Source organism: Camarhynchus parvulus, chromosome 2 (genome assembly GCF_901933205.1).
Source record: "Camarhynchus parvulus chromosome 2, STF_HiC, whole genome shotgun sequence".
Lineage (NCBI taxonomy): Eukaryota > Metazoa > Chordata > Aves > Passeriformes > Thraupidae > Camarhynchus > Camarhynchus parvulus.
The window spans coordinates 137,849,542-137,873,680 of record NC_044572.1 but is presented as its reverse complement, the minus strand read 5'-3'; the positions used below and the strand labels follow the sequence as shown (position 1 = coordinate 137,873,680).

General features: G+C 44.9%; 1 protein-coding gene across 1 annotated transcript in view; it reads left to right on the top strand.

The window, feature by feature from the left end:
* Nucleotides 1-351: 351 nt before the first annotated feature.
* EXT1 (exostosin glycosyltransferase 1) overlaps nt 352-24,139 on the top strand; it is a 181,625-nt gene continuing 157,837 nt past the window's right edge. The window contains exon 1 of the mRNA XM_030969124.1: nt 352-1,577. Within this exon, the coding sequence (XP_030824984.1) occupies nt 631-1,577 (947 nt within the window). The 5' untranslated portion in view covers nt 352-630. The remainder of the gene's footprint in view (nt 1,578-24,139) is intronic.

The window sequence follows — 24,139 nt, the reverse complement described above, 5'->3', positions numbered from 1 at the left end:
CGGGGGAGGCGGGGGAAGGAGGGAGGGGCGAGCAAGAGAGGGAGGAGGAGAGAGGGAGGAGGGTCCTCGCCGCCGCTGCTCTGTCCTGGGGGCATTCAGCGGGAGCGAGGCGAGGAGCGAGCGACGCCCGGGCCAGGCGTGGGGCGCCGGGCGATGCGGGGCTTCGTCAGGCTGCGGCGCGGCGGCCGCGGGCTGTGAGCCGGCGGGGCTGGGCTGGGCTGGGCTGGGCCGGGCCGGGCTGGGCTGGGCTGGGCTGGCGGCGCGGGGCGGAGAGGGGTGGGCGGGAGCGTGGCGGAGCCGAGCGCGGCAGCGGCGGGAAGGCGGGAGCGGCGCTGCCCGGTGCCCGCCCCGCGCGGGGGCCGGCCCTGAGTGCATGCGGGGCGCCCCGCCGGGCCGCCGCCGGGCCGCCGCCCGCCGCCCCTGAGACACCGGCGGCGAGAAAGTTGCGGCGGTCGCCCACATGCGTGGCCGCGGCCGGCGGCTTGGGGAACGGCGCCGAGCGGAGGTGGGCGAAGAGAGTTTGAAGCGCTCGCCGGCGGGAAGATGGCGGAGCGGAGCTGAGAGCGGCGCCCGGCGAGCTCGGGCTGCCCCCGCCTTCCTCCGCAGCCCCCCGGACCCCCCGCCGGACACATGCAGGCCAAAAAACGCTACCTGACGCTGCTCTCTGCCGGCACCTGTCTTGCCCTGCTGCTCTACCTGGGAGGTGTGCGGCTGCGGGCGGCCCGGCACCCGCCGCCCGGTAGCCGGCATGGCCCGCGCCCCGGCGGCGCCGAGCGGCCCTGGCCCCGCTTCCCCGACGCCCTGCGGCCCTTCGAGCCCGCCGAGCACCCGGGCCCCGAGGGCGGCGGGCGCGTCTCCCCCCGTCAGCGGCGGGACGCCAGCGCCGGCCTCTACCGCGGGCGCCGCTGCCGCATGGAGTCCTGCTTCGACTTCGCCCAGTGCCGGAAAAACGGCTTCAAGGTCTACGTGTACCCGCAGCAGAAGGGGGAGAAGATCGCGGAGAGCTACCAAAACGTCCTGGCCGCTATCGAGGGCTCCCGGTTCTACACCTCGGACCCCGGGCAGGCCTGCCTTTTCGTCCTCAGCCTGGACACGCTGGACCGAGACCAGCTCTCGCCCCAGTATGTGCACAACCTCCGCTCCAAGGTGCAGAGCCTCCACCTGTGGAACAACGGCAGAAACCACCTAATTTTTAATTTATACTCCGGTACCTGGCCCGACTACACTGAGGATGTGGGGTTCGACATTGGCCAGGCTATGCTGGCCAAAGCCAGCATCAGTACTGAAAACTTCAGACCCAACTTTGACGTTTCTATCCCGCTCTTTTCTAAGGATCATCCTAGGACAGGAGGGGAGAAGGGATTTTTGAGGTTTAACACCATCCCTCCTCTCAGGAAGTACATGTTGGTATTCAAGGGGAAAAGGTACCTGACGGGGATAGGGTCAGACACCAGGAATGCCTTATATCACGTCCATAACGGAGAGGATGTTGTCCTCCTGACCACCTGCAAGCATGGCAAAGACTGGCAAAAGCACAAGGATTCGCGCTGCGATCGAGACAACGCCGAATACGAAAAGTAAGTGAGCGGTGCCCCTTCCCCGTGCTTGTATCCCCAGGGCATGCCGGCATGCGCGCCGCCGCCGGGCAGATAGGAGCAGATGTGTGCCAGTGCGCTGGCAGCGGCCAGAGGAAGGCGTTCATCGCTCCTTTGGGCGAGTCGGTGGCTTCTCCCGGCACCGTGAGGCAGCCGGCTGGCTCTGTGCTGCCTCGGCCGGGGGAGCTGGCGGGGCGGCACTGAAGGGCGATGCGGTGTCCTGCCCAGGGACGGTGACCTGCATGCGCAGCCTGATGGCTTTCCAAACCTTGCCAGCGGCGGAGGTGCTCTTGGAGGATGCGCTGGCATTTGGCACTGCTTTTTCTTCCCCAGTGCCTCTTAGGCCAGATACCCTGTGCATTTCCTGCCCTGAGACAAAGTTTGTACGAGTCCTCAGGTCTCTCCAGGTCGCATGTGAGCCAGGCTTCCGAAGTGGGTTGGTTGCTGAGGGTGATGGCTGGGATGCGCTCTCCAAAAAGCACTGCCTGGCGTGTGACCTGTGTCTGTGTATCTCCACAGACAAGCTTTGCTGCGTTTTTCCTCTCACTTCAAACCAGCGCAGTATCAGCGAAGGAAGGTGTCTTGGCTCTGTTCGTGTCCTGTGTCTGAGTTTCTGGTTTTCACATGTGAGAGGATACACCAGTGATGCGAACTCAGTGTGTGCTTTCTGTGAATGCCTGGTTGCTTACCTTTCCTCGACTTTTATTTTTATTTGTTGGTAATGTCACTGTGAAGCCAAATTTTGTCTCGCTGTGCTGCTGCCCTTGTCTTCCAGTCTGCTTTTCAGGTTTGTATATATAGCTGCCGGGAAAATCGCTTCTGGGAATTACCTCCAGGATTGCGATGCTGACTAAGCCGTTTGCAGCTGATTAGTTTATTTAGATGCCGACCACCGCTGTGTTTACTGCAGAATAGGTTCCTGTATATGAAGTTTTTCACATTAGAATATTTCCTGGGTAGCATGAATTACATGCTGAATTAAAACAGACCAGTCATACAGCAGTGCGTGATGTGCAGTGGAGCTGCACCCAGCTGCCAACGGCTGGAGGGTTTTGTGGTGCACAGGGGAACGTGGGTGGAAAAATACTTCTGGAGAGCATTTGGGAAGAAACTACGTTGGCATTAATACTGGTGAAAATTTCCGACTGGCTGTCTGTTTCTCCACCGAAACTATCCCCGGGGGTTGGGAAGAGACCGGGAAGGTCAGCATTGCAAAGTCGAGAAGCCAGGGTGAACTCTGCTCACCTTTTGGTTACTGTAATTCTGCTGCAGAGGGGGAGGAAAGAGCAGTGCAAATACTCAGTGGACTTTTAATCACATTCATTTTCAGGAAACTGATGGGCAAATGGTGAAATAATGCACATGTGGAAGTGATACAGCATCAGTGCTGAATGATCAGTAGAGATACTAAGCTAAGCTCATGTTATTTGTCACCTGGGAGTCCCTTTGGCTTGAGATCTCCTTCAGGGAATATATGCTTTGGGAAAGAAGGGAGACCTGACAATTGCAGCCTTTCAGGGTGTATTGTTTTTTTGTTTTTAGATCTGAGCAACTGGAGCTAATTTACAGCTCCAGTTCGGCAAAAATCCTGCTTATTTGCTGTATACTACAGTGTGTGTGCTGTCAAGTTGTCATAAAACCAAACATACCTGCCTGTGCTTTCACAGGTGTGACCGATTTTTTTACAGCTATGCCATTTGGTCTAATAAAAGATAGACCTCTCACTGTGAGTTCTGCCCCCCCTAAAGTGTCTTTGCCACTTATTGTGGTGAGATTTGTCTATAGCAACCCTCAGGGGGTACTATAGCATGCACCCAGCTGTACACACTATGCTATTCATACAGAAAGCATACTCACTGCTAGGATGCAGCTGGATCTGGGGTGGGGGGCTTCAACATTTGTTGCAATGTTGCTGTTAAAAGACAGGAACTGAAAACTGATGCTGTCAAGAAAATAAGATTACACCAAGAATTGAGGCAAGTTCAGTCTGTGGTCAGGCTGCTGATGTGGAGGGGTTTGCTCTAGTGAACAGCTGCAGATGCTGCAGCTCTTTGACCCGGCATCTTACCGGAGTGAGGGCACCTGGCAGAGTGTGCTGCTGCCCCTTGCCACTGGTGCCTCGGTGCCGATGCACAGCCGAGTGTGCCATCTGCTGCTCTGCCAGCACTGCGTCCTGCCAGCGCCTGTGTCTTCTGCTGCCTCCTCTGTGCCCGTAGGGACCGTGCCTGGGGCTCCACTCCCTTCATAAAATCTGCTAGAGTCGCATCCCCAAGGTAGCATGACACAGCTGTCCAGTTGAAATGCTTCTGTGCTGATGTGTAACTCAGCTGTGAAAGCTGTAGAAGGAACTCCATTTTTCATCCCATGTAAAGCAGCATCCGATCATCAGTGAGGCTGTAGTGCTTGGAAAGAAGTGTCTCTAAATATATCTGGGCCTTGAAAACTGCACATGGAGTGGCTCTTGTGAGGCATTTGGGGCTTGGATTTAACAATGCGTCTTCAAGGTTTTAATCAAAAAAAAGGAAAAACGTACTCTCCAGGATACGTCTGTTGGCATATCCATATACAATTGGGAGTTGCATATTGTGCTTTTCTGTACTGATTTTCCTATCTTCTGCTGTGATACTTACACCACTTCATGTGAAAGACAGTAGTGTAGGTGCTCTGGCCATGGAGAGCTGGTCTTGAGATACCAGTGCTTGCCAGGGCGATGTATGAATGATTTGGTCTAGGTTAGAGGCCTTGCCAAGCCAGGTAAAATAGGTGACCAGATTTTAAAATGTGCTAACCTTGTGTCAGCAGGGTAGTAGTGTTATGATGTGTTTGGTGTGGGGCTGCACAAATCACAAGTTACTTGTGGTGGGATTTCATCTAGAGTGTAACATTTGGTGTTGGGTTCACATGAGGTCCACCTGTCTGCTGGATGTGATGTTTCCTCTCTAGGAGATTGAAAAAGCCAAGCAAGGTGACTTCCTGACCTCTGGAAAAATGCGTAGAGTGTCTGTCTTTGTTTGGGGAAAGCATGGATGGGCATGTGTGTATTTGACTGTCTCTGTGAATTGTATTGAAAGATCCATCTGTATGTCACAGCTAATTAATTTGCATCCTAGTTACACATCTCAGCAGATAAAGCTGAGGCAGACTAAAATGAATTACATTATCATGATTAAACCACTGGCAAACAGGATATAAAAGAAAACAAAGAAAACCTCTGGTTTTCTTTACAGTGTCCTTGATTGTCAGAGGTGGCCTTTGTCACCCAGCGCTAAGGCAGCTGGGCTTTCTGAATTCCTCCACAATAAGATTTCAGCCTCAAGCTTTCCATTTCACAAAGGGTTAAGGGAATAAAAGCTGCTGCTGCTGAAGTTTGAAGACAGCCTCTTAAATATTTAATGACGGTCTAAATATATACATATGTACAATGTGTTTTAAACAAAGGCAGAATTCATATACAGGCTTAACTGGTTCCAAATAATTACTTTTTGGAAGGTAATATAAATGACTGTGGATACCAAAAGAAATGGAGGAATGTGATGTTCTAGTAAAGCCAGATGCAGAGAAGAGGTTTGCACCAAAATGAGAATCTTCCTAGGAAAATAAAATAATGTCTGTGGTATATCCCCTGACCTGCAGCAACCCTGCCCTTGGAAGATGGAGAGGGTAGCGGAGGTAGTATCAAAAAACGTGAGGTCTCACCAGAAGCTCATTCAAGGAGACTTTTTCCTCATCCATGCTTGACATCTAAAGTTAATGATGAGAAAGAAGCAAAAGGGGAAAAAATAAAGGAGTAGAATGGAGGAGGAAAAGTGAGAAAAACCCCATATTTTTGGAGAAAAGTGAGCTATGGTGGGGAACAAATAGGATAATGAGGTGTTCTTTATAGACTATGTTTTCTGACTGGTCAGTGCTCAAAAAGCCTGTGTGATCATGACTGACCTGAGAAAAGGAGATAAAACATGCAGGCCCTCCTGAGTGGGACTAGTTCTGCCAGAGGAGGTTGGAGGCATGTGGTGGTGGAGGAGGAACCTATGGAAGGAGCTGCTCACGGATCTGCCTGGGGCTGTGGGTGCTGGCAGAAGGGGAGAGCAGCAGCCCCTTGCATGCTTACACCGGGGAGACATCTCTGCAGGGCACACAGTAGCACTAGGCAGGGTTGGATGTGTACTTCTACAGGAGAATGTAAACAACTGAACATTTCCATTGGTGCCTGGTACCCGGTAGGTTTACCTGGTGTGCACTCTACTGGTGGAACATGTGCCAATCACAGCTGAACCTGCCACCCTTGAAAATCGTGAATAATGGTCACAGTCATGCAATAGGCACAGAATGGGAAGAAAAGCATGTTTTAGTTTTGCTTCCTTCCCACTAGGAATAAAATACACATACTGAAAAAAAGAAGTGGTAGAAATACACGTGAGGGATGACTGCCACTCAGCAGACTGGCAGAAGAATGTGGAGTAAGGCTTAGGCTTGTCTGTCCAACATGTGACGGTAATGTGAATGCTCCATATGCATGTATGTGCATGTTTCAAACAAAGGTGAAATTCTTGTACTTGTAATATACTGAGCTTCCGTGTATTGTACTAAAATACAAATGTAAATGCCACACTTAATCACTCACTGGATTATTTTTTTAATTATCTAAAAGCCTTCACAAGGCAGCTCATTTGCAGCTATTCAGAACGGGTCTGAGAAATCACCCAGCTTCAGGGTGGCTGTTGTTCAGGACATCTGAAATGAGATGGGAGCCAGTCAGGGCATCTTGTATATCACCCGGCTGTTTTGGGAGCTTGGATAGAACTCAGAAACCACTGAGAGTTCTTGGGCATTTTCCCAGAGTAACTTGGCTCCTACAGAGACCTGTCCCCACCAGACTACTTTTAAATATTGATTTTTTGAGAAACTGGAAATTTGCCTGGTTTACAATACATTTATCCAAAATGCAGTAAACAGGTAAATAACAAAGCTTTAATGGATGTCTGAGAATATAGGACTTGCTTTATTGTGTTCTTCCTCTTGCTCTCTGTATGTATTGCAGAGTGTCCTTATGTGCCTGTTCATGCTGGTTTAGTGCAAGTAGGGCCCTGAGGGGTAGGAGCTTCCAGAGGTTCCAGGCTGATGCCCTGGCAGGAGCTGGGAATAGGGGCAACAGGGGCATCCCTAAGCTCACAGGCAGCTGTGCACTCCTCAGCCTGGCTGCTTGCATCCTCTCGGTGGGTCCGTGTGTGGGAGCAAGTGGGCGCGGGTGGGTCCGTGTGTGGGAGCAGGTGGATCCCTGTGTGGGAGCAGGTGGGAGCGGGTGGATCCCTGTGCGTGAGCAGCGCTGGGCACGGCCGCGTGTGTGGCCGGGTGCGCAGGGTCAGGCACTGGCAGAGGAGCCCACCCTGCCCGCGGGCCTTAAACCAGGCGCCCTCCTAACCTCAAGTAATTAAGTTTTCTTGTGGGGTGAGTTGTTATTATTATAATTGGTTGCCCCAGGCCTTTCTGTGTCTTTCTATGAAGCATCTCATATGAGGCTGTGTGGTGACAAAGCATTACAGTAGATGGGTGATCTGGTCTGCAGCAGATGTTTTCTGCATGCAGAATGTATGTGAGCACAGCTTTCACAGCTCGAAGGGCTCTGCTTTTATTTTTCCTGCCTAGGAAAATTGATCTAGGATAGTTTATCGATAAATACTCATCATTGAAGAGACACTTGATGACAGAACAAAATTCAAAGAAAAAAATTATCTGAGTCATCATTTTAAGTAGAATTAATCTGGAAACAAGTAGTTTCAAGGGCTTGTTGAACCCAAATCAGAACTGAGCTGAGAGTAACAGTTCCAGCTACCTATTTTGGCAAGAGAAAGTTCTTTTGTGCCTCCAGTGAGGTGGCCTCAGCAAGAAGATGCTGCAGAGCATTCCTTGGTGTTCCTGCCTTCTTAGCCTCCCTGGCTGTGTATTTCACAGGGCAAAATCTGACTTCTGCAGGACATTGTATAGTGGCCTAAAGTAACCTTCACTGAAACTGCTCCTAAGGGGGAGAGGTGGCTGAATTTGGGATTCTTTTGCGAGTTGTGTGCAGCTGCCTGATGCTCCCTGCTGCATTGAGGATGTTCCCAGCTGTGGCCTGTTTGCATTCCATGCATCTGTGAAGTAGTGCATCTCACTGGGAGAATGGGATGGAACAAGAGGAATTCCAGCTTGAGACAAACCTGAATGGAAACGACTACTGCTCTGACTGCTGCAGATAATCCTTTTGCCCCACATATAGTCCTGGAACAGCCTGCTGGAAAGTAAACCAGCAGCTGCTTGCAGGAGAGGGAAGTAAATGAAACTGGTCCGCACGAAGCACTTATTTACTCAACAGATGTGAGTCAAGAGAATGTGCTGTAATCTGATGATTTCTGGAGTATTATCTGTGATTGTTTTCCTTTTCTCTCTGAAGGCTTTCTTTCAGAAAATCCACAGAGTTTTGTGGTCTTGGGTAAACAAACTGTTTTGCTAACTAGAGAAGAATAATTGGTAGGTACATGGACAACTGTCTGGCCTGTGAATGGAGTTAAATGCAGTGTTCTGAGCTGCTAAGGTGACTGACTTCTCATGGACTTGGCTATATCTAGATGATAATGCAAGATTTATGCTCTTGTCTCATGTCATATGGATATTAGTTTAGCCTGTGGGAATGTGTGAATATAACTTCAGGTTATATTTAAGGTTCTGCACCTTTCCACATTTCCAAGTATTTGGGACATATAGGTTTCACTGAGCTATAGATTTGTTCCTCTTCCTGTGTTCACCTAGCTATGCTGTGCTTTTATGTGAGGCTTTGTGTTGCTCTTTTTCAATACAAATTTCAGGAGGAAACAGGACATGTATCATCACTGTTTTGCCCCTAATTTGGGAGCCTCCTCAGTCAACTGTAGGGAGCATTGCTACTATGTGATGCTGATACAACTCACCCCCAGGTCTCTAGAGAAGCCAGGGAGGGAGGGAGCTGTGACAGGGGGTGCTGAGATACCAAGTGTGCACAGGAGCAATTAAAGATTCTAGCCAGAGAATGGTGGGAGTCCTTTCTTCCACTTTTACAACAAATTGTAATTTGTAACAATTTGACAGCTGCACTAGAAGAAACTATCCTGGTATTGTGGTGGCGGAGCCACGTAGCCTGGGAGGGTATTTGAAGGCCAAGAGGCAGGAGATCAGTATACTGCTGTGGTGCAGGAGAAACTAGTTTAAGAAATTAATTCCAAATGAGAACGAAACAGAAGAGATTCATTTCACATGAGTAGGGGGAAGTAGTGTTGTAAGTAATACAGGCCCTATCTCAGCAAAATGTTGTGTCTTAACTGCTTTTCTGGGAAAAAACTAGTATGAATGCTGCCAGGCTGATGGCTTTCCAAGTGCAATCTGATTTCCTAAAATGCTATAATTTCTTAGAACAAGAAAACATAACTGTAAGCCGGTCAGGGGGGTTAGGCCTGCTCAATAATAGGAGAAAGAAGAGGCCGTTTTCTTTAAACATCTTGTGTTTCTGCACTTGTCTCTCCCACCAACTCTTGTTGAGATTTACCTTCAGTTTTTTGGGTGGTTCAGTGCTGTCTCCTTGGCCAGGATGCTAAATGGGTGTTCCCTGAAAGGTGCTAGGGGTGGGATGTTTGTGTCAGGTAAATAAGGCCCCCATTTCATACTCCAGTGAGACAGACTTCTCAACCGTCCTGCAGTCCCTGGAAGAAGTGAGGTGCTGGCAGAGCTGTTGCAGGAGCTCCTGCCTTCTCTTGCCTGGATGTCTCAAGCCTGCAGTCTGACAGTCAGGATTGCCACTGGCAACCGTGCTTATGTTTCCATATGCTTTTAAAATGCAAAGGAGTCATTGCTTTTCCTAAGCATTTTGGAGGTTTACTTTAGTGCTTTATAATGTTTAAAGCCTGTGTAAAACTGAAATACTACTTCTGTATCCCCTTCTCAGGAAGCATCAGTGAGCATAGGTCTAAAATTATTTCTAATAAAAGGTGACAGTTGTCAGAAGCAGTATAAAGCAGCTCTCCTCTGTGTGTCTGGTGAGGGCAAATAGCCTCTAAAGCTTTTTTTGGGTTTTACTTGTCCTGGGTGAGGACACCTTTGGTATATGAACCTTTTAGCTCTCCTTGCTTCACTCAGCTGCTACCAAAGACCATTGCTTTTCCAGGCACTGAAGTGCTGTTGTTCCTGATCACTCCTCCAAGGACTCCTGCAGTGCAATTAGCAAATTCAGTAAAGCTTCTGTAAGTTGACTTATTTCTCCATGATGGTTTCTAGTCCAGAAATACATGAGAACAAAATAATTCCTGGGTTCCTAAGTGAATTTTCCATTTATTCACTTTTTCCCCCTCTAATATCCTCTTTGTGTTTATGAATGAAACAGAATTAGGGCTAATTTAGTTGATTGGCTGCAAAACAAAAGTATTCAATGCTAAGAATGGGAAATGAGAAGGCCTTTCTGAAATGTTACTTCTTTGCATAATTATAATAGATTATAATTATACATTTGGGTGTTTAGCAGTGGATTTGCTGTAAACACGGTCGTGGGAAATCTCTCGTCGCTCACTTGTGTCGGTTCGAGTCCCAGTGCGGTCCCGTCGATGGCTGTACCAGCATCTCTCACATCATCTTCTCTTTGGGCAGGGTGATATGCCACAGAGAATGCAATCTCCCCTTCCCAGCTCCTCCTACAAAATTACAGCTGGTCGATATGGCCATGTCAGACTGTTGACACAAATCGATAAGATCAATCACTCTTCAGCGCCTAAACAAAATTGAGAGCGTGATGCTGACGGCCTGCGCGTAGCAGTAAATTCCTGAAGGAAAATTGCATACTGTAGTGTTTGCTGAGTGTATCTGTGGGGGATCCTATCCTGTTAATAATTAGTTCTCTGAGGCTGTAAAAAGGAGAATGGTATAAATAGTTTGCTAGAGCTGCAATGTGTGTTACGACCCCTGCAGCCTTCAGGTTGATGGAGAACATCACCTGACCAACAGCAGTGTGGGAGACAGGGGAGCGTGGCAGTGTTTGGGTAGGAATCCTGTTTTTCTTCATTCTCCTAGAAGATCTTGACTTCTGATACTGGTTTTTGCCTGGCAAATAATTGCAGACATTTTATCACAATACTGGAATTCGTGGAGCAGTCAGGTAGTTCAGTGTGTTACTACCAGAAAGCCCATCAGAATCGTAGTTTTTGTAGTAGTGAAGAATAAATTCAGGGGCTGCTTCTAAAAATCAGAATCTTTGTCTGAAGGGAGGGAGAAATTTTTGTTACAATGTCTAAGTTTATATCTCTGAAGGCTTGTTATGGTGTGTCTGCTCATAGACTCAGTCAGCTGCTTCAGGAAGATAAACACTTGAATGTTTAACTCTTAGGAGTTTGCCACCAACCATTGTGCTGGGTGCTAGCAGATTTTTCTTTTAATTAAATGTAATTTATCTAATCCTAATGGGAAACATAATTATAGGATTTATTTTTAATACTGTGATTTCAGAATTATTTTATAAAGAACAGTAACACTTCACCCTTAAGGGTGGTTTAAAAATCAGCAAACAAAATAGAAAAAACTGATGTACACTTTGCTAGAAGTAATAAATCTCGACGAGATGCAAAAAAAAAAAGCAGCTGAAATGTTGGAGCTGCAATAAAGCTGAAAATTAATGATCAGTAGGTTGCTGCTGCAAGAGAGAGTGAATGCATTATGGATTTGAGGAGACGCCTATAGCTTATTAAATGCCAGCAAATTTTTGCATAAGCAGTAGCAAACCCTGATCAGAAATTGTAAAAGGGTGTGAACTGCAGCTGGAAGATCCAGTGCCACAGAGGATGTGTGCACCATGTGTATGGTTGAAACGTAAGAAAGTGCTTCACAGGATCATGGTCTAAAGTTGCACGCTAAGCTCCTTTAGTTTCTGATCAGAGGGATTTAAATGTTTCAGTAAGGCATGACTGTAGTCGCAGGAAGGGATTTATCATACTTTACATAAGAAGGTGTGTATAACTGTTCAAAATAATTTAAAACAAATAACATCCCTTCACCCTTCCACACTCCTTTACACTTTTTTTTTCCTCTAAACTCAAAAGCTAAGACTACTACTTGAATTGTAATGGAATAATATATCAAGTGAGTGATCACATCAGGCATGGACACTTACCAAATCACAGCGAGATAACTGTGAATAACTCTCTAGTTTCAACAATTTGCATGGCCATTAACAATTGATGGGTTTCCCTTAGAACCGCATTATCTATGGCAGCAGGATCTATTCCTGTGCACTGCTGCTGCATACTAAATGCCAGACAAATTCTCAAAACTGAGGATAATAAAAAATCTGATAGCAGCAAGGTGAATGAAGTAGGTAGAAATTTCAAGGCGACATTTTTTGAAGATAAAGAAATATTTCAGGCAGTCCTGCATTTTAGTAACTGTTCTTCATCCCCTTTCCCTGCCTGCTTTTTTACTACAGTTCTGCAAGTTTTACTTCAGGCTGGTGTTAGGTTTCTCTTCACTGCTTGGCATCACTTCAGGTTTGATAGTCAGTCTGGCCTGTGGATCAGTTAAAGTAAGATTTTAAAATACTTTTTGTTACAGTTTTGTGTTGGATAGTTGTCTTCAGAAGCTTTGATGCATATTTGACAAAAGATAAAAATGGCACTGAATTTAGCTGTCCCAGATTGTTGGGTGGCTCTTTCATCAGAGGGATTTCAAGGAGGTGCAAAGATGTGCTTTCCTTATTAGAATCATACTACGATTTTAATAAGTGAGCGACCCATCCCTTATTTCTAGTGCTTTCATCTCTGCCTGACAACATGTCAGTTCTTTCCAGATTCCTCTACCAAGCTGACTTTTCCAGCCCCAAATCTTTCTCTTTTTATTTCTCTTTCTCACCCTCTTCCCTCTCCCCCTTTCTTCTCACGGCACTGTTGTTGTGGCAAGATGAAAGCAGCTGAGTGAAGCGGTGGTGGGGAAGGCTTGGGTAATCAAAGCACACAAGCGGCTGGAGCTGTGGGAAGGCAGGTGGGTGACACATCAAAGTCAGGGGTACGTGTGCCTGCTGCTCTCGCCTCTCCTTGTAAATGACCCCCCTGCCATAAACAGAGTTCCTGGGGTTAATTTGTGAGTTCACACGCACACAAATGCAATTACTTCTCTATGGCCTTCCCAAAATTTACTTGCAGAGACCAGTAATAAAATCTCAGCTTTGTTCCTTGGAATATGGCTTTTGCAGATGTGGTGTGTAAGGGGACAAGTACCTAAGTTGTTGATAGCAGGAGGTGGTTGTTCACCTTCAGCTGAGGGTAGCCCATCACCTTATTGTCCCATCTGCCTGTCAGTGTTGTTTCAGGGAGAGAGCTGGAAGGTCTGAGCAGCATCTGGTTGTCCCCAGCTGGGCCTTGCATGCTCAGAGACCCTGAGAACGTCTTGTCAAGGGACCCCTTGGCTGGGGCAGGGAGCACCTGTCACTCAGCCACAAATAGATGGTGCTTCCTGAGCTCTGTGCCCAGTGTGAAGGCTCCAGGTCCCCTCAGCTCAGTGGAAGCCCCGAACTCCCACTCATCTCTAAACTCTGTGCGTGTCTCTTGATGTGGAGCTAACTATGGGGGTGGCTGTTTTCTCAGCTGTTGCCTCTCCTCAGATCCTCCTTTGTCTTTGCTGTGGAGCTCAGCAGTTGAGTACCTCGAGGCTTGGGTCGACTCTTGCTCTGTGTTTGTGCAGGGGGACCTGGTCCTTGTCTTAACTGTTTGCACTGAAGGTGTCAAAAAATCATTGCCATTCATTAACAGGGCTCTTCCTCACTGCCTGCTGATGCCCATTTCAGTTACTGTTGCTGAGAACCAAAATAACCGGGGCACTTTTCTCTTTACTTTCTGTATTACAACATTAGTGAATTGCAGTGAAAACAGGTTTCCATATTTTGTTTTATTAGCTATTTCTCATAACCTGTAATAATAACCCTTTTTAGTAAGTTTTTTACTCTTTCATTTTTAATGAAAATACTTTATGACGCAGGTCATAGTAAAATAATTCACAGTGTGTGAATTATTGTGTTGTTATTACAGTGTGTGTATGTTGTTTAGGTCTAAAACTGGTGATTTAAGAATTTAGAGATAGTGGTGTGATCCCTGGGTGCCCTGTGGGTATAGTTACTGGTTACAGCAATAGTTGTTACTTTAACTTTGGTCTCAGGGTAACCATGTTTCACAATAATCAATGCACTGATTACTGTAATTGCAGCTTGCGGTACCGTGGTCTAGGCCAATAAAGTATGGAATTTAATGAATATTTGTAAACAAACTTGATTAGGAAGTAGGTTGAGGATATGCACTGGGGGAGGATAATAGAAGAGACCCATCCTCAGCTTTGATAAATAGAACAGATGGAAACCTAAAAATGAGCAGCAAAGCATGGAAACCATCCCACTGCTCTTTACCTTGTGTTTATTGCTGCATCATGTCTTAAAAAATCTCTCCTTAAAAAAAAAATAGAAGAAGCTGACTCCCCACTGCAATGAGATTTTGTGTACACAATTTCAGTCTCCTCTGCAGAACTTTTAAAGCATTATCAGACATGATGCTGAAAACTGGATTAACAATGTAGGGCTGGTATCAGCCTTAAGTAAAGAAGTGTCTATTGTCACCCCATGATTGAATCATAATGCACTTAAAATGAAAAAGGAAACCACCATTGAAAATGGGAAATAGATTTCATAGTGGTGCCTCTGGGGAGGTGGATGGCTGACATCTGGCAGTTGCTGGAAAGTTGGCTGTGTTTTACTGTCCTTCAGGAACTGCTTCGCATTTTCACTGGTTCTTTGCTCTGTTTGTGTCCCATGTTTCAGATGCATGTCCTTCATCTCAGGTATAGAGGCTTGTTCTACACCCTCTGTCAGGCCACTTGGGAGTGTTTTGTATGAGTCTGGCAGCTTAACAGTAGAAGGGTATGTCAGGTTTTGGATGGTTTCTTTAAGGCTGCCTTTACACCTCCTTGCCTTCTCTTCTCTTTCTCCATCTTTCTTCAATCTTTAAGAAATTGACTTTTTGCAGGTTTTCCTGGCTGAGTGCATGGGTGTCTCTAAGAAAAGTAGCGTTAAATTCTGCTTACTTCACCTCTCCTTATTTTTTCTTTTTTTTTTCTCTTATTTATTTAAAGCTTTTGGTTTTCTGCAAAGTTTGGCATTAATGGAAATGCATTAAAGGGAACTGCATTATAAGAAGCCTAGGCCGGTGAGTGGCTGCTCCTGCTGCAGGAGCTTGGAGGGGAGGAGGTCTTCCAGCATCTACAGTGCATCTGTTTGCTTCCTACCTGCTGGTTTCCAACAGTATTAATTTTTATGCATTTATTGTATTTAATTAAAAGCAGAGCTGCTTACAGCAATGCTTGCGGAGATTCCTCCTCTCCCCCAAATGCAACAAATAGGCATCTGGTATTTGTTTTGTATAATACAATCCTCATAAAATGAAAAGTAAGAAAACATAATTATCTGTAAAGGCTTGTTTTATAAGCCTAGGAATGAGCTTGTTCCTGCCTTGTTTTTGTCTAGTTGTAAGATGGTTTTAGCCCCTCTCCAGATTAACAGAGAATCAGTTACTACAGTGTTTTAAACCCTGTGTGTAAGGGTAGAAGGTGGGGTGAATGCATGCATGGGGATAGCACTACTGGATCTCTAGAGGTGAGGATAGTCTTTCTGTTCCCTTTAGAAGTTTTTCCCTTACAACCAATGGGTTTTATTTGAAATCTTTGGTAAAGTAAAAGGGAGGAAAATATGTGGGCTGCATGAACAGTATTTCTGAGGTATAGGCCTTAAAGTTGGGTTTCAGCCCTTTCTGCACACTGCTCATCCTTGCCAGTGTGAAGGACAGGTGTCATGGGTTCTGTGCTCATGCTTGGATGTGTGTAGGATTCCTTGATTTGGCCCTCACTGTATTACTGAACAGACTTTAACTGCTGTGTGTCTTCATTTCTCAGAGTATTGCTGGCTTGATCCACGTCCAGTGGTCATCAGGATTCCCAGCTCAGGATTCAGCAGTTTTGAGGAGCTAATTATACTAACTTCACCTTAGATTTTCTGCTTGCTATTTGTTTGTAGGCAGCTATGCCATTTTGCTTGCTGTAACCCTGCACAGTCCTGCCTGCTACCACATGCTACCGGTATATTTTTCTGGGAAAAAGTGAAATCAGATCATCTAAACCAATTAGATCGTAAGGTGAGACATGCGAGCAGCTCATGGCTGTCTAAAGATGAAGTGTGAAAACCAAATCCTTTTAGAAAACTCACATTTTGAACTTATTACTTTTTTATTTTTCTTTAAATTAGTAGTAAGCAAGAATCCACTTTTTTGTAATGAAAGCTGAAAGCTGTGGGGCTGCAATGCACCTTCAACTTCAGCAAGCTTTGGATATGTTTGCTTTACTCCTGTTCTGTGCACAATTAATTAAAGTGATAGAGGAGAGCTTTGCTAACCTTTATGTGAATTGTAGCCTTCTCAAAACCAGATATGACTTGGATATTGCTTTTTCTCTGCAAGACAAGCCTTGTCATTTTGAATCTTGATGAGTGGCTGCTTTTGTTCTGCAAGTCTCAGAAACAATGGGGTTGGGAGCATATAACAAATTGCCAAATGATAACACTTTGGAGAGAAAAATCATCTTCAAGTGCCTCATTCCCTACATCTTTCATTCTACAGAGGCTGCCTTGATGCAGCCCCACTGCTAGGGCAAGGAGATGCTCCCCCAGCAAGTCCTGCTTTCTGGGTGGCAGCAGTGCCTGGGCATGGCCATGTGCTGAGCTGCTGCTGCCCTGTATTGAAGTAATTTCCTTGAAAAACATTTTCCTTGAAATACACTTTTTATTAATCATATCTGGGGATACTGGTGTAATCTGCTCATTGCTGACTTCACTTGTTTAACAGCACTGTTGTGGCTGCTCTGGGTCCTCAGCCAGAGCACGGCCAGCAGCAGCAGGGGAGGTGTTAGGAGGCTCCCAGCTGCCTTGTGTGATGTTGCTTTCCATGGCCAGAAGTCTTTGATCTATTCAAACAGAAGCCTGAGAAGTGGGGGATGGATGCCACATTGCAGGCTGATGTGTAAATGCATTCTTTTGCACCAAAGTCTCATTTAACCTCTAAGCTAAATGTGCCATGTATGTCAGAAGCTGCAGTCCGGCTACAAGTCAAATGGTCTGAGATGTTTGTCATCCCCACACAGTATATAATGTTCCATTTACATTTTCATGCAAGATCTGGAATTCAGTCGTTGTATTTTTTATTTATTCTTATTGCTCCACTTAGATACCTCCCTGGAAAGTTTACTGGTTCTTAATTCATTAATGTCTCCAGAATGTTCTGAGACCAGTGTTGCTTTGCATTCATAGCAATAGAATTGAATTCAAAAGTTTGGATGCCTTCTGATTCAGACTTCTTATTTCTCAGGAATAATTGGGTTTCACTTTACCAGTGCAAATGAAATGAAGCCTTTAGCTTCAGTCCTGCTATCAGTGTGGCATGGAGTCATCATTTGTTCTCTTACCCATTGTGTGCAGAGTGATCGTTTTGGGCACATTTTCTTTTAAATGCAACGTAAAGTGAAATCCTGTTATTTGCACACATCCTGTGGCATGCATCTTCAAAGTATCTAGGCAACCTTTATGTAGATGACACTTCTAACTCAAACTTTTCCATCATTATGAGTGTGGTCCTGTGAAAAGAAGCAGGATAAAAAAGGAGGGGAAGAAAGGGCTGGCTTGAACTCACTTTGGGCAGCTTGAGTCACTTGTAAGACTCTTTGTAGGAAGTATGACACACACTGAAGATCTCTGCTCCCTTACACTTAAAACATCAACTTCAAGCTATTCCATGTTTTTCCTTTGAGCTTGGGCAGATAGGGGATCTCCTGGCTCTGCTGGAGATGATAGTAGATCTATCAGTAAAGGGGGATTTCAGAGCTTTGCAATCCCACACCAAGCAGTGGACTTCCTTGTGTGGTTCTTGGCTCCAGGCTCAGGAGGATGAGTGGTCCAAAATATCTGTAGCTGTAGCCCTGGGAGGTATGTGTGTTCTAACAGCTTTTGAGTTCAGCTGTGCTTCTCAGAAAATTAGAGCTGAATGGAAGACTTGAAAGACTTAAGGGGAAGTCACCATTGCAATCCCTGCAAGAAAGAAGTAAAGCTTACACAAAGGAAATTATTTGAATAAAAGCGTGTCTGTGGGGTCAGGTGTGACCATGACCCATCAATGGTGCAGATGGAGCAGGCATCACTACTGCAGCAGTTTGATCTCCAGTTGGGAATTGGTCTCCAAAGCCAAGGTCACTGACATACGTTGTACAAGGAAAGTTGTGGCCCCAGACTTTGTATCAGAATGAATGTAATCTCTTAGAGCAGTTCTGCTTTAGCTAGATGGAGCAAGCATCCTCAAGGCAGGAAGCAGGGCCAGTGCAAACATCACACCGTGTGCTGTGGTTGCTTTGGCAGAAATGGGATTGGTGTCCTCATGCTTGATACTGAATTGGGGTGTGGGTGATCGGCGTGGTGCATGTTGGTGTTAAGGAACATGGTGGTGCTGTAGGTCAGTGTACACAGCAAAACAATCACAATTTCCCCCCACCCCTCATCAATAGGCAGCATACACAGATCTCATTTTGCTGCCCTGGCCTGGTGCTGGGGAACATGATATATTTCCTCTGTCCAACTATTAAGAGGATGAGGGTGTTTGGAGGACTGGTGCCATAAGCCTGGGACTGTGGTTTGGGGAGATAAAAGGTTGTGTGTCTGCGATTTACATCTACTGGGTGGTGATTCCTTTGGGCTCTCACTGCATTCAGAGTGTCAGTCCAAATATGAGTGATGGCATCTTCCCACATGCAGTTGAGTTGGCCCAGAAGAGCAGGCTGAAGGGAAAGGTGAAAGGGATGGGGGGCACTGTATGTCATTGCTGCCTCAGGTGCTGGGTTTTAGGAGGTGGCAGCCCCAAGCAGCTCACTGAGGTCTCCCTGGAAGCTGATTCTGAACAGAAAATGAAGCTCAGGTTTCTCAAGAGTTTGGTTGCCAGATCCCCTTCTGCATACTCATGCCACCCCTCTGGTCTTTATCCATAGCTGAGTCTGAGTGTCTAGCAATACTAGGATAGTGAGTGTAGCTGTTTCTTAGGGGATGCTAAAAGGGAAAACTTGGGAATAGCCTGGAAAAATATTTAAAGTGAGGGGAGAAAAGATCCAGATTTTTGTGTTTGAATGCTTAGGACAGTAAGTGAAAGCTTCCTATTGCAAGGTAAGGCAACTATGCTCATAGCCAGAGGTTGGGTTTGGGGTTTTTAAAAAATTCTTATCATTATTAAAGGTCAGCTGTTTATATAATCTTGACTTAATTTCTGTGCTACAAAAGGCTAAAGTTGTTATCTAGGACTTCATGATTAATGCCCAGTTTGCCTGTAATGAGGGTACCACTGCTAAGTATCCCCATGCTGTGATTTCTTTGTTTGACCTTATGTCCGTGGGTTGGTCATGAAAGCTTAGATGGTTATTGACTGCTCTGATCTTGACTGTGTTTTTAATTACAGGGCAGTAAGAGTCAAGTGGGATAGCATTTTGGGTGGTTGGTGTGGCAATAAAGTCACATAGAAAACTGAACCCTGGTAGCTCACTTGGGACAGTGGTGAGTTATTACTACATGATGATGGGAGAAGCTGCCAAAGGAATACTGCAGTCCAGTTAAGTGGGACTGTTAGTGACATGACTGAGTGAATTCATCAGTGAGAATGGTGTATTCTTGTATCTGCTTGTCCTTAAAACTGCTGAGGGAAGATACTTGGGTGAGCAAGACTGGTGGAAAGAAGGGAGGAGGAAAAGAGACTCTGAGGATCTGCTGCTGAAAAGCAGCTGTTTCTTGGGTGGGTTTTACTGAATACTGGCAGTTTGCTGTCAGTGGTGTACTCCTAATGAAACATCTTCATGTAGGTGCTGTCTGTGTGCATCTGATTGTTGGGTAGGTTGGAAAGAAGCGGAGGAAAGGACAGATATACTTCTGTCAGGTGTAGGCTTCTGTGCAAAAGGATTGAATCAAGGCAACAGCTGCCTTTGGCAGAGGATATATTCTCAGTTACTGGTGTTTTCACAGACAAATAGCAATAAACTTGCGTGGGTGTTTGAGATAGAAAAATGCATAGACAAAGATGCCATCTTTGAGCTTCCAAAGAAAAGCCAAAGTGAAGAGCTAGGGGCTATATACAGTGCTGTATTTTCTTAAGTATAGACAGAGCTGTTGTCTGACCTCTTTCTGTTTATCAACATCTTTGTTAGGAATTATTCTGCTGAGGGACCTTGTAAGTTTTGTAGTTAAGGGGAGACAATAAAGATGACCCTAAAGTAGGAGTGGCTTAGAAGGAAACCAATACACTTAAACAATAAAGTACACTCCTGCAGCAGAGAGCATACTCATGATCAAGGGTGTGAAGGTTTATGCTTGCTTCTATTGAAAAAAGGGGTCTCTGGTTGAGCTGTGCCAGGGTGTGTGAGATGACCTCTGTCCTGCTGGGGTGGCCCAGTGCCAGTGTTGATGTGTGAGACATCTTCTGGGCATTCAGAGAAGCAGGGTGAGCATTAAGGAGCTCTCAAGGAGATAAATATTGTGTGTGAAAACCCAAGGATGGAAGGAGGGGGAGAATTAAGAATTAGAAAAACAGCACATCTTTTATTACAACAGCTTTTTCTCTTCCCTCTCAGCTCTTTTTCCTCTCATGTTTGTTAGAAGTAGGGTTGCAGTGTTTGGGTACTGAGCAGGTGAGAAGGTTACTGTCTCAATTTTTAATGTGATACAGTTGAAACATATGGTTGCAACAGAAATGCTCATCGTGGCTTGAAACACCTCCATGTTGACCTGGAGAACTTCTGGTGTGAGGGCATTTGTGTCTGGCATCTTTATTCACAAACCAACCAAATCTGAGAGCTGTAAGTGCTGAATGGTGCACCACAAGCATGTGATTTCAAAGCACAAACCTTGTATGAACTTGCTCCACTGCTCCAAATTTTGTTAGAAACCAAACCAAAACACCAAAGTGTGATCATCTGAGGTAGGTCTGGCAGGGTTTCTGCTGAGACTATACACTGAGGTGAAGTGATTTTAACTATACACTGAGGCATCCAGCTCTGTTCAGGTGCCATGTCACCCGAAACTGGTGTGAAACCAGTATGGAGGCAGAAGGGGGATAGCCTGCAGGGAAATGCCATCTGCACCACAGGCTTCCTGGGTGTTGCAGCCAGGCCTCTGGTTTAAAGAGTGTGATTTTCTTTTAAACATGGTAAAAACGATGTGCAAGATGTATTTTTAAACAGAGCATGTTTGTTTTGTATCCCTTTGGCAGAGAGTTTGTGTCGGTGTAATCACTGTAGCTAAATTGTCTTTTCTGTCTCACACCCATTATGCAAATGTTATATTACATCCTTATGTGTTTTAGTTTTGATTGTTGTTTTGTACAGAATCGAGCATGGTTGCATTGGGAAGCAGGTGTTGCAGTGGTATTTGAGACACTCTGCTGCTACATGGGAAGGGGCATGGAGGAGCAGGCAGGGGGGGAGGATGTAGATTAGGCTCTGCCTGCTTTCTGTCCCTGTGCAGGGGGTGGTTAAGCAGCCACCTGAGCCTCAGCTTCTGGCAATGGAAACATCCAAAGGATATAATTGTCTGTGGTATTAAAATGAAATGCGTGAAAGTGTCTCACAAAGCAAAGGTTTACTAAACATTGCATATGGAGAACACTGGAAAGTGCTAAAATGGCCCTGGGTGTGCATTTGGATAATGGGAGCACAAACTGGATTCTTTGTACAGGATTTTTCTCCCCCTGCTTTCCTGTGTGTCTCTAAATAGTGGTTAATAAACTCTGAAGCCTGTTTGGATGCTGTATCTGACAAAAGCTGACTATTTTTCTTCTTAATTAAAAATCCTGCTTGTGTTTTTGCTCCAGTTTTTTGTAGTATCAGAAAAGCTGATCCAACATGCCTTGCATGTTTTTCCTGTTACATTATGCCCTGAAAGTTTTGACCTCTAGCTTTTCATAGTAGATTGTAAATTACGTATGAAAATGTTCTATATTGTTACCATATGAACTTCATGGAGATGGGGTGCCTTGAGTTGCTTGGTTTGGTACTGAGCTTGGAAATGTTTCCATGTGCATCCCCAAACTCGCAGCAGTATGCTATTTTGCACTCACTTGTACTGAAGATAACTTTCGTCTGTGCAGGCAGAAAACCTGGAGTTGCTCTTAGCCAGTTTAAGATAATGGATCACTTGTAAGACTGTTGCCTAGTATTTATTGCTGCTCACCAGAGGATAATTTCCATAAGAGTTTATCATATTTATTCAGCAGCAGACTAATAAATTCAGATTTGTTTAAACAAAGACTCAAGGAAGAACCTGCTAAACGCTTACGGTTATATTCACGGCAGGCATAAGCTACTCCATTTCATTCAATGTGCTTGTACCTGCTTAAGTCAGCAATTAGTTTGGCTCTTAATATCTTATTTTCAGCACTTTTTTTCCTTCTGGGTACTGCAGTTATATTCATCCCTGGTGTAAGTGTGCTGTGGATAATGACATCTCGGATGCTGTTTGTCTGTTTGGGGGTTTGATTTGTTGTTGTGGCAAAGTCTAAATAAGGAAAAATGCTGTTGCAGCAAGCAATGATCTAATATGCTGAACTTGAATCCAGGAAGGTCTTGAATATGAATTCTCCTGTGCTGTGCTTGTGGCTTTGAAAAGTTCACTCAATCTGTCTTTCCCTCTCATATTTAAATACAATAAACTATGGTATTTTTGTATGGAAAATGCGTGCAATTACATTTATAGTTTGAGATTTTTGCCAGGAGTCAATCTAAAAATGAAGAAACCAGGAGTGACATGAGTGGACAAATGATGCCTGGGAGCACACATGAATGGGTGAGAGGTACATTTTGACATTGTATGAGCTTAAAGCTGTATGTTAATCTCATATAACTTGCTCTACCTGTGTTTGGCATTGCTTCTGGAAGCCAAATGGATATTATTAAAAACTGGTAAAACCATTTTTAATACTGTTTTAAATATTATTAAAAACAGTTTGGGTAAAAAGCTTTCACCCAAACTGAAATTTCTGCACCAAAGTTTAATTTGCAGAACCATATCCTTTGTGGGAAGGGCAATAGTCGAAGTAGGTGGAGTATATTATGTCTGATGGTGTCCAGATTTTTCTCTGCTGTGGGGTGTATGTGATTTAAGTGTCTCTGCAGGTTCAGAACTGATGTATGTATAGATCATAGGTTTCATTTACATGCCTGCATATACACACACATCTTAAACAGAATTGAATACACCATGACTTTCTCTGTTTTGCTGGTTGTCATCCCACCAACTTGCCTCTTCTTTGCTTTTAATCATCTTTACTATTAGGTCACTGCAAACTCTCTGAAATAACATGCACAACAAAAGTTAGCTGTGAAAACTAAACAAACTCTCAGAGGTTAAAGAGTTGGTCTTACAGAGCACAGGCACCACAACTCAGACACCTGAAACAACTCAGCACATGAAATAAGGTTGGTTTTGCAGGCTTCAGTCTTGACTCTTTGGTAAATCCATTTCACACCAAGCCAGAGCAGCAGCAAGAGCAGCACAACCTGACCCAAGAATCCTGTGCCCCTTTTTCTGCTGGGTAGTTTAAGCAGTGCTTGTGCTCTACCAGAAAATCTGGCATTCACAGAAGATGGTGATATCTTAAAAAGCTCAGTGAAAGTCTGGTGTTTGGACCTGCAGAGTATGGAGGGTTAATAATGTTTGGGAGGAAAATGTAATGGATGGTGACCTTTTCTATGTAAAATTAAGCAAAGGAATGCCATGGTTATTAAACTGAAAAGGCCTACTAACAGTTGTTGACTTTCTAGGAAACATTTGCATGTGTTGGTTTCTGTTCCATCACAAATGGATTTTTCTGTGTCCTGGGAGCAAATCATAATTTTTTCCACTTTGTTTTTAGTTAAAAAAGAAAAGAAAGAAAACCCTTTTATACTAGTAGTTGGAAAGCTGAAGAAACCATAGGAGATAAATAAACTGATAAAGATTATTGAACCAAGCAATGGAAGTGACAGATTCTTGTGCCTTCAAATCCTTGCAAAAAAAAATTATTACTATGACCAATATGTTGGTTTCTTAATGTGATCTGCTCTTGCATTGTAAGTGATTTTATATGGGCACTATGCCTTCTGAAATACAGAGTAAAACAAAGCAACTGGTGTATACATTTTTGCCATTTAGCAGTAGTGTTTGAAGTCCAGTGCTGGTGCAAGCTTAAAACTATTGGCCAACAGAGAGTAAGAGAAATCTGGACAATTTTTTATGCCTTAAAGTCTTCCAATATATATTTAAAACACCTGAGCATGTGTGTCTGTGCAGTCTCTGGGCCACAAGTGGTTATGTGCCTGATGACCTTCCTCAGGCAGCACTTACCTGGCAGCCTTAAAGATAAACTTGCAGTTAGTATTTGAAGCACAGATGTTACTGGGTTTTAATTGCTATTATGTCTGGA